The 10,407-nt window shown below is 36.5% G+C and overlaps 1 protein-coding gene across 1 annotated transcript in view; it reads right to left on the reverse strand.

Moving 5' to 3' along the window:
* Positions 1 to 7,763, reverse strand: part of COL28A1 (collagen type XXVIII alpha 1 chain) — a 162,135-nt gene extending 154,372 nt beyond the window's left edge. The window contains exons 1-3 of the mRNA XM_025471268.3: positions 7,606 to 7,763; positions 4,369 to 4,529; positions 2,516 to 3,072 (exon numbers count right to left, since the gene is read on the reverse strand). Coding sequence (XP_025327053.3) covers positions 2,516 to 3,072; positions 4,369 to 4,492 — 681 coding nt within the window. The 5' untranslated portion in view covers positions 4,493 to 4,529; positions 7,606 to 7,763. The remainder of the gene's footprint in view (positions 1 to 2,515; positions 3,073 to 4,368; positions 4,530 to 7,605) is intronic.
* Positions 7,764 to 10,407: the final 2,644 nt, after the last annotated feature.

The raw sequence follows: 10,407 nt of genomic DNA on the forward strand, positions 1-10,407 counted from the left end.
ATGAGAACTCTGACAGAAAAAGAGTACACACTACATAAGCTTACTTATATAAAAGCCTAGAAAGGGTACACTAATCTGGAGTGACAAAAATCAGATCAGGAGCTTAGAGACAAGGGAAGAATATCTTACAAAGAGGCATGAAGAAATCTGAGGGTGCCAGAAATGTATACTGTGTTAGTGGTTTCATGAATATATACATCTAGCAAAACTTAAATAGATGCAGTTTTGTACTTAAACTATACCTAATTAATTTATTTTAGAAAGTCAACCACATAATTATTTCAAAGTGAAAAGTTTAAGAATTCAACTAAAAACGTAATAGAAATAGATTAGAGGAGGAACTTTTCCAAAGGCCTGACCAAGAGTCAAGTTCTGCCTCCTACACAGTGGCGATTTGAAACACTGAAGCTTAGTATAATGTTCTTTGAAGGGGCTAATAGGCCCTTTGGATGTTGGAAGTGTTTAGAAAGCAGCGTCTCCTAAGAAGTGGCTTGTTCATAGAGTTTCCATCTGAACAAACAAGCTGAAGTCACAGGATGCTGAGGAAGAGCAGGGTCGTTGGGACATTTGGTCATTCTCTGGTTTCCTCAGAAACGAACAAATAGTCCTGCTTCAAGTCTACAGCCAAGACCCCGTGTTCTGAGTTGGTCAGGAGCTCTCTGTGAGGAGAGAGTATCTGGACCAAGTAGGAATCTCCTGGGCCTACACAACTGTCCAAACAAGGAGCTTCTATAGTCAGCAATTGGCAACTCATTATCTCAATTCCAGTGTTCTCTCCTGCACATGCTGGAAACTGCTGTTTCAAGTTAGTGGTAAGGACTGATTAAATTATGGCACAGCCAGCTCTAGGCAGTTAGCTAGGCATCTCCTGCACATTTCCCTTTTATTTGAAGGGGATGCTCAGGGTGAGCACTCACCTTAAGCACCCTGGGGGCCAAATCCATCATCTCTAGGGAAGGCAGAGCTCTCCCAATCTACCCTGAATGTCCATGGAAAAGAGGCTAGAAACAATATAACTTTGGAGGAGGGATGTTGCTAAACTGTTCCAAGGCAGTTCTGACTGAGAAAACCTTAAAACATAGTTATTATTTTCCCCTTTCAATATAATTTCACAGGGTCAAGCATGAAGACTCCAGGGCCTTTGCCTATTCTTACATTTTCAACTATAAAGATAATATAGTACCTACATCATGTCATAAACATTTAATAAAATAAAATATGTAAAGTGTTCAGAACAATGCCTAGTACACAGAGCACTCAAGGTGTGATAATTATTATTTAGATTTTAAAAAGTCAGTGTCTCATGCCAAAAGCAACAATTGCAAGAATAACTTACAAAGTAATATTTTATAGTTAATATTGATTTGTAAGTTATAAGAGAAATGTTAGGAAAAGGATTGGGGAAGGGACAAAAGGGGCAAAAAAAATCTCTGAAACAAGGCTGAGTTTTTTTGCAACCTATAGAAAACAGCCATATAAAATGCTCAGTACCTAAAGGACACACTTGCCTTGCTCTCTTCTCAAGAAACCAAAGAAAATCAATATTTTTAAGAAAATCAATTTTTAACACTTAACAAATCAACCACTTTTTCTCCAGGAGTTTTCTTCTTGAGAAACACTGTAAAGAAGGATTTTATTTTCATTGCTTTGCCTTGTGTTTTCCTGAGCAGAAAGAATCTCACACACAGCTGAGCAATCAACAAAGAAAAGCATTAACTCAACTAATCAGCCCAATCAAATAGCACTCACTGATCTGCAGAGAGAAACTCTAGGGTGACTGCTAGCCACAAGTGATTTTAAATTGGGTAGGCTTGCTAATGTCTAAGAACAAGGACATAATAAAAAAGAAAGAAAGAAAGTCTAAGAACTTTGCTTGAGTAGCATAATAGAACAGTAGGTGAGACATTGAGTCAAAATATTTCTGCAGATGTTAAATGGGAAAAAACCAACTTAGTACAAATACAGCAGACCACAAGTTGGCCACAAAGTGAATATAAGTCAGCAATGCTCATGATCCCAGGATGTATAAACAAGAGCCTGAAGTGTATGATTGGAAAGTAATTCTTCCAAAATCCTCAGCATTGACTGCTATAAAGGTAGGAATGCAATTCCAGAGCATGAGCCTTGTACTTTCCCAGTTTATCTGGTATAAACTATCAAGAAGGTGGAGAGAGACTTCAGAAAGATTCTCCTAGCTATTTCCAAGGTGAATCCTTTTTCTTTCATCTTTCTGACTCAGTACCTAATCTTTACAGACTTTGTAATTAATGTATCATAATATGACTGGAAATATATATATATAATCAACTCATTAGGGGTACCTGGGTGGCTCAGTGGTTCAGCATCTGCCTTTGGCTCCGGTCGTGACCCCAGGATCCTGGGATTGAGTCCTGCGTAGGACTCCCTATGGGGAGCCTGCTTCTCCCCCTGCCTATGTCACTGCCTCTCTCTCTCTGTGTCTTTCATGAGTAAATAAATAAAATCTTAAAAAAAAAAAAACTCATTAGATACCTACCAGGCGATCACGAATTTTATCTGCAAGGGTTGGATCACTTAACAGTAGAATGGGTTCACTGGGTGGATCCCCAGATATCAAACGAAGTTTGGCTTCATTGACTACAGTGGAAAGTCCAATGGTGATAAATAATATTCCTGCAGTTCTGGCATCTTCAGAAATACTCTGGACATCTGGATTCTTTGGATGGTCAATGCCATCGGTCATCAGCAAAGCCACTTTCACACCATCTTTACGCCCTTCTCTCTTAAGTAGCATAGTGGCATTGGAGATGGCATAATAAGAGAAGGTGCCTTGGCCAATGAAATTCATAGACTTGACCTTCTGTTTAAAAGTCTGCAGATCCTTCCAAGAGGAAAAAGGTGGATCAATTTGGACAGAGCTGCTAAACTGAAGCGCTGCCAGTTTGATGTCGTATTTCAAGAAGCCAACTGGGGTCAACTGGAAAACCTTGTCACTCAAGCTATTCACAAAATCTTTCTGTTTATCAAAGAGGGCAATTTTAGAACTTTCAGAGCTGTCCACAACGAAGACAACATCTATGAAGCAAGTAGAGTCTGAAATAGAACAAATAAGTTAGGCAAAATATTTGTTCCTACTCATGAAATTACTTTGCATAACAAAAGCCCTGAAGTAATGTGATGTGTATGGTTTTGTTGTTGTTTTGTTTTGCTGTTTTTGTTTTTGTTTTGAGAGGAGAGGAGAGGGGAGTGAAAAAGAGAAGCATCTTGTAGATACAGCTAAAGCTGTGAAGAACTATATCTCTTTCCAAATCTATAAATTATTTGCTTCTTGTAAAATCATGTAAATCAAAAGTAAATGAATAAGCAAAAATTCCATGTATTTTTAAGTGTCTTTAAAGCCTGTTTAAATATTCAACAAATATATGTATATATATTTAATTTTATTTCTTTCTTTTGAGAGGAGGAGGAAGGGGCAGAAACAGAGAGAGAGAGAGAATATCAATCAGACTCCACACTGAGCCTGAAGCCTGATATAGGGCTTGATCTCACTACCCCAAGATCATGACCTGAGCCAAAATCAAGAGTCAGATGCTTACCCGACTGAGTCATCCAGGCATCCCAGAATTCAACAGATATTGGGCAAAGTTGTCTAGAAGTAAATAGTGCTCTGCCTAATTCTCAGGTTGTGTGTCACAATTGTGAGGTCCCATCTTGTTTTGGCGGTTGTTTTTTTGCTTGTTTTTAGCTTTTTTGAAATCAAGGGAGAAAATGACTATCCACATCACATTATAGCAATGAGGGAAAAGAAACATAAAAGCAGATAACTTAAGTTTGAATTCTAGCTCTTAGCCATTAATTTGCCTTTTGGCCTTGGATGTGCCACTTAATGTCTCTGGGCCTCAATTTATCTATGAGAGTGGCAGTGTCTGTCATTCCCATTTCACAAAACTACAGTGAGGCAAATGAAATAAGGGCTCTAAAATATCTGATGTTTTTGTAAGTATGCTCTATAAGTATATAGCATATATTATTATTATATTAAAATAGAATATTACATATGTTTTTATATATATGGTTTGCTATCTACATCAACTGCTACTTGGAAAAATTCATATTAGCATCCTAACAGGCTAAAACTAATCACTAAAAACAGAAACAGGGGATCCCTGGGTGGCTCAGTGGTTTAGCACCTGCCCTCCATCCAGGCCATGATCCTAGAGTCCCGAGATAGAGTCCCGCATCAGGCTCCCTGCATGGAGCCTGCTTCTCCCTCTGCCTGTGTCTCTGCCTCTCTCTCTCTCTCTCTGTCTGTCTCTTATGAATAAATAAACAAAATCTTTAAATAAATAAAATTAAAAAAAAAAACAGAAACAGAACATTTTTATTTACCCTGGAGATCATTTTTCCTTGCAAATAAATTGGATTTTGATCCTTTCTTTCTTTGTCCATATATTGTTTGGTTCATAAAAGCTGGCAAAAGCAGGAGATAGAAGACAAAATGTCTGTTCCACATTATGATAGATGGTGAAAAGTCATCTGTCTTGTAGCACCTTTAACAGAAAAAATCGGTTACAAATACTTTTGCAAAATACAGTGTCTGCTATTTTAAACTTCAAGCCAGCAGAATTGAAAACTGGCATGTGACAGGAGAAAAGGGTTTTCATTTATGTTTGCAGAAGAACATCCACATTGAGATTTTAAAAGATTCTAATCCAAGTAAATCATGGCACCACAACCAAACATTTACTAGTGAATAGTTCTTTTTTTTTTTTTTTTTAAGATTTTATTTATTTGTTCATGAGAGACACACAGAGAGAGCCAGAGACATAGGCAGAGGGAGATTCAGGCTCTCTGCAGGAAGACTTATGTGGGACTGGATCCCAGGACCCCAGGATCATGACCTCAGGTGAAGGCAGACACTCAACCACTGAGCCACCCAGGCACCCCTGCTAGTGAATTTTTCTATATAGTCAAAGAATTACATCCAAGTAATCTGAATTTCCCATTTTATTATGGTTAGCAGAGAGTGGGGAAAGCCTTTTAAAAACACTTCAGTCTCACTCTATACGATGACTTTGTTTCAAGCACAGGGTCTGTTTTGACATTTCCACATTCTTCAAGGTGATATCAGATTGCTACATCATTGTTTCATTATGACCAATTCCTGATCATCTCAATATTTTCACAGAGTTAGAGAGAACCACCATCATTGCAGTGTTATTAATACATGCACAATTTTAGTGAGTTCAAAAGGCTAGTCAAAAATGGAATCGCCCTTCCCATTCCCATAGAACACCATCTCTCTTTTGTACTCTTACTTGGAAACTTCATCAACAGAGCTCCAAGCTGGACCATAGCTGCATTCATATATAATGAATCAAAAGAGTATGAGAACAAAAATTATAGACTTGCTCAGAAAGAAACACTGTTCTTCTCGTGAAGAACTGATGGACAGAAATGACACTTGAAATCAGGAAACACTTCCTCTGAACGTTCCTGTGAAACATTTTTCTGGGTAGATTAACAACGAAAAATCTAATCCTGTATTAAAATCTACAGCCGTCTTCATCTCTCAATATGTGCAGTTCTATACCAAATGACTTTTAAACTCACGGGCTTCCCTGGCAAGAGGAAACTCATGAGGGGCTAGCTCAGTATACTTGAGAAATAACAAGAAAGCTTTTTTTTAAATCAACATTCTGCATGGTTTGGAAATGCTTTCCTTCTTAAACTATACTGACTTCAGAAGTTCTGGAAAAGGAAATCACATTTTCCTTCACTTTGCCTTTAGGGAATGGGAACTGGGAAATCATAAGCATGATTTTTCCAGGCTCAAATAAGAGATAGAAATATATGCAAAGGCAGTGGGAAATGAAATGGATGACTAGTTCTTTCGTACAAGCCAGATTGAGAAACCCAAAAAGGAATCAAATCTGAGGGGTTGAGGATGAACCAATGGATGGCTCCATGCTGTAATTTGCTTCTCAATAACATTCTCTAGCAGAAAACTTATTAAGTTGACTTTGTATCAGTATAGCCAAGAACCTCTGTTGACAAGTGCATCAAGTGCAATTGACCAAATGTCAACTGTTCTTCAGATCAGGTATGCTAAGATGTGAAGATGTGGGTGTTTAAAAAAGAAAAAGAACAAGAAGTTTGCTGGGGAAACAGAATACATAAAGGACATCCTTCCCCAAGTAATTCTTTGTTAACCAAAGAGAAGAATACAGAAGGATGTACAAGTTTAACTCTGAAGACTAGTGTAAGAATAAGGCTATGTAGCAGAACACAGCTGCTGGAGCATTTTCAGGGGGGAAGGCAGGAGAAATAACATTATCTCCCTAGTATTACACATAACTTTTCTCTTGTTGAGCTCATACCATAAGCAGGTCACAGAAGTTATGGAAATAAGAGGCTGAGAATTTAATTTCATTGAAAATAGGAGAGATTTAACAAGCTACATAATCAATACGACTCTTAAAAAATCTAATGAAGGTGATTCCCCTGCATGATCCTGAGCAGAAAACCACTTTCTCCTCATTTGTAGGCCTCATTTTTGGGCTGTAGAAATGCTGTCTTTAAATAAAGGCTTGTGTTTCCTAAAACTAAGGACCTGCTCATATAGTTTTTTTTGCATATAATCATGAATTCATACCTGAAGCTTTGTATATATAATAAGTTGTTCACTATCACAACTTATTCATTAACACTAATCATTGTCCCATATTTCATTACTATTTGCTCTGATATTTTTTATCTAGCTCTACCAAAGCAGTCTTGCTTTTGCCCTCTCTTTACTGCTATTAGCCAGAGGACACCCTTATATCTTTGGGTTTTTAGTCCTACTACCATCCTAAAATCTTTCTTCTATATTAGTTTGGCACCTTGAGAGCACACTCATTTCTAACCATTTTTGCCATGTTTTATTTTGCCTCAGTTTTAAATAATTCTTACCTTTCTCTCACTTATATATAACACAAAAATAGATTTCTGGGGAAAAAGACCATTAGTTAAATAAAGGAAACATAAACTTCTATGTTCACTATAAGTTACATTTTTATAAATGCAGAAACAATGATTATCTTTAATCAAATGCCATATATTTGCCTTTTTTGCCTAAAATTTATTTTGGGTAAATACTAGAATCAATAAATCCAAAAGACTTTATATTTTGGGATTTTTCAAAAATAAAATTCTTTCAACACAGTTTAAAATTGTATTCACAGTATTTATATCTCATTTGTTTCACAGAAAGATAAAATTATCAAATGAAGACTTTATTCAAATTGCCAAACTAGCCAAATTATAAAATATTCTGTGATCAATACTGAGTTATAAAAATATGTTCCAAATTAATAAAAAGAGTTTCCAAAAGACATTAATATCATTGCAATTCTAGGTAGTAGACTGCAAATTAAAAATCAATTTTAAGCTTTGAAAAAATTTTTAAACATCTACATTTGAATAATTATTTAAACTTTCTAATAATTAATTTAAAGTAATAGCAGAGGATAGAAAATTTTGATAAGCTTTCTTCACATAAGTAGGTAAAGCTTTTAGTCTTCCACAGTGCCTCAGTGGTACTATCTGATTTCAAGTGATTAAAATAAAACAGTTATGTCTTACCTTATAAAGTTTGTCAAACAGGAATTAAAGACTGATTAAGCAAATGTCAACAGCAAGGACCATTGTTGGGGATGGAGTTGGCTATTTGATATTGTTCTTTTCTGTAGAAATAAAAATTGTCTTTGGTCTTGGAAGTTTTGCAATCTTTTATTTGAGTTTATTAGCCTAAGTTAAAGCAAGAGTGGTCAGGCACTTGGCCAGGGTGCAAGATCTGGGTGGGATCAGTAAGTAGTTTAAAGGAACAGTATCCTCTCAGAACAAATCTGTGTTCTCTAGACTGTTAAAAAAATAACTTGAGCAGATTTCCAACATTTTAGGCATTTATTGACAGCCTGCTATTTCTTATTCCATGTCCTCCTTCTATGTCTACGTTTCTTTGCCTGGAGTGTGCTTTGTGTGATACTGGTTCTGAACAGCTCTGTGAGGGAGTACAGGTGACAACAGGCTCAGATGCAAAACTGATTTTTGAAATTTTTCATAATCAAAAATTGATATAATATACAGTGAAAGAGTGATCTGAATTTAGCTCTGGTTCTGTCTCTTATATGGGGACCTCAGTCTTCCATTTATGAAATGAGGGAGTGAATTTAATTAGCTATCAAGATCCTTCCAAACTATAACACGAGAGCTAGGTTTACAGTGCTCAACATTCCGAGCTCTCTGTCCCAGGAAGATAGTCACTCAAGTGGCTTTATTCTCTTTATTTCTAGTTTCTACCTCGTGGTTATGACCTATGTTAAGTCGATGTTTACCAGTGCAAAACATACTGCAGAGAAGGCACTCCACTCCTAGACAACTAATAGGCTTCTCAGCAAACTGCCTCCAAGATAGAGTACCAAGCTGATCAGAGATAGCAATATAAACATTCATGTCATAATTTATAATCAGCCTTCTTAGGAAAGCACTTTGACATTTACAGATCTGCTTATTGTAATAATAATAGCTTCCATTTTGTGAACACTTCACCAGGTTCGAGGCACTGTGCTAAGTGCTTTGTACACATTATGGCACTTAGCCCTCCCAAAGCACCACCACCTACATACAATAAGTGCTGTAAGATTTCACGTTTTGAGGATGAGGATGTTGAGGATGAGATGAGTGAGGTAACTTTCCCACTGTCATACTAATGCTAGAGAATGCCAGAATGATATCTTAACTCAGATGTATCTGACCCCTTAGCCTCACTTACAACAACTGCATCATTAAATTTCTTATCTGTGTGAATGTTCATGTTTTTATTGTCTCTGCACCATAACACAGTTTTTGAGGAACTGAGCAAATTTTGTGAGGCTTCATTAACAGAAAGAAAAAACAGTGGGTATCATGCAGAAGCACAAATGGAATTTCCCAAGAAGCAACCACATATATACTTAAATAGCCCATGAATGTTAGCCACACTTAACACTTTTGTGAAATGAGAATCCATGGACAAGGAAGTGCCATTTTTGTGGATGTTCATCTCTCTTTTTTCTTGGGGTAGAGTACAACCTCCTGAATAACATACCTGAAAGAAGCAAACAGGTAACTCCTGAAGGGGAGATATGGACTAAAGCCCTCCTGATTTGGAACTGTTCTGACTGAAGTTGGGGATGGGTTGGAGTCCTGCCTGCACATCCTTTTCCTTCCATCCCCCCAAGTCAAATAGGGTAACCAGAACCCAGAGTTTTCCTCCTTTCATTCTCGGAGTGGCAATCAGCACTAAGCTGATTAGGTAGATGACTCCAAAGAAAATCTTTTGTCCTGTCCATTTATATAAGGCAATTTGCTTTGCACCCAAAGAAACAGGATACCACGGGTGAATACTGCAGTCTTGAATGGTCTCAAATTAGTGTGCAATTGGACATACATAGTCCAAATAAGAATGCACAGATAATGATGATGATTCCAAGTCAACTTGGGGTCCATGCCTTTCTGACAGTTGTTCTGTAGCAAAGTCTTTTTTTTTTTTTTTTTTTTTTTAGAGTCTTCATTATGCCTTTATTATTTCTTACAGGGAGCCTACCTCCTTTATACACCCACTTGACAACATCTACCTTAATACCTCTAATTTTTCCCATTACTTGCAGTGTACAGTGTTGGCTATAGGAAAGTCTTCATAAAAGAAAAAAGAATGCTATTTTTGCTATTATTACTGTAATGGCCTAGAGTTTATCTTCGTGTTGCAGCTGGATATCTTTCATTAAAGATACACCCATTTGAGTGGTCTAGTCAGCCCATTTGGGATTATTAAGAATATCCAAAAAAAGGAAAATTTTTAAATAATTATCAAATTTCTAGAACTTAAGTGTTTTCAAGAAGATTAAGTAACTTACTATGCCACATTATATCAACCGTTTACAACTCTGGTTTACACAACATTCTCCCTAATTGAGGTAAGAGAGCCATCTGCTTTTCGAGTTACATCTAAATCATATAGTTTCTCCTGTGCAATAGTTTGTTTCTTCTGTCCTTTTAAATTCTTTACTAAAAGTAAACTATTCATGGATAAAGTTTACAGTGAAAGAGACCTGAGGTGAATTAATATTTTTACTATTTTGGGATATGAAAAATCTTTTAATCTAAAACTCTGCACAAATATATCTATTATTAATCATTATGTATTGTTTATATCCAGAACGATAGATTCTGAAATTACACCTATACAATTTTTAATGTACGTAATTTTAATTAGATGTTTTCCATTATGCTAATTAACCAAATTCTATGCTAATTGACCAAATTCAGAAATGCCAAATACACAAACTAGGACAGACCCTGAGTCTTGAGGGACTATTGGTCGAAAAAAGATATTTGGGCACCACC

This window comes from Canis lupus, chromosome 14 (genome assembly GCF_003254725.2).
Source record: "Canis lupus dingo isolate Sandy chromosome 14, ASM325472v2, whole genome shotgun sequence".
In the NCBI taxonomy this organism is placed as follows: domain Eukaryota; kingdom Metazoa; phylum Chordata; class Mammalia; order Carnivora; family Canidae; genus Canis; species Canis lupus.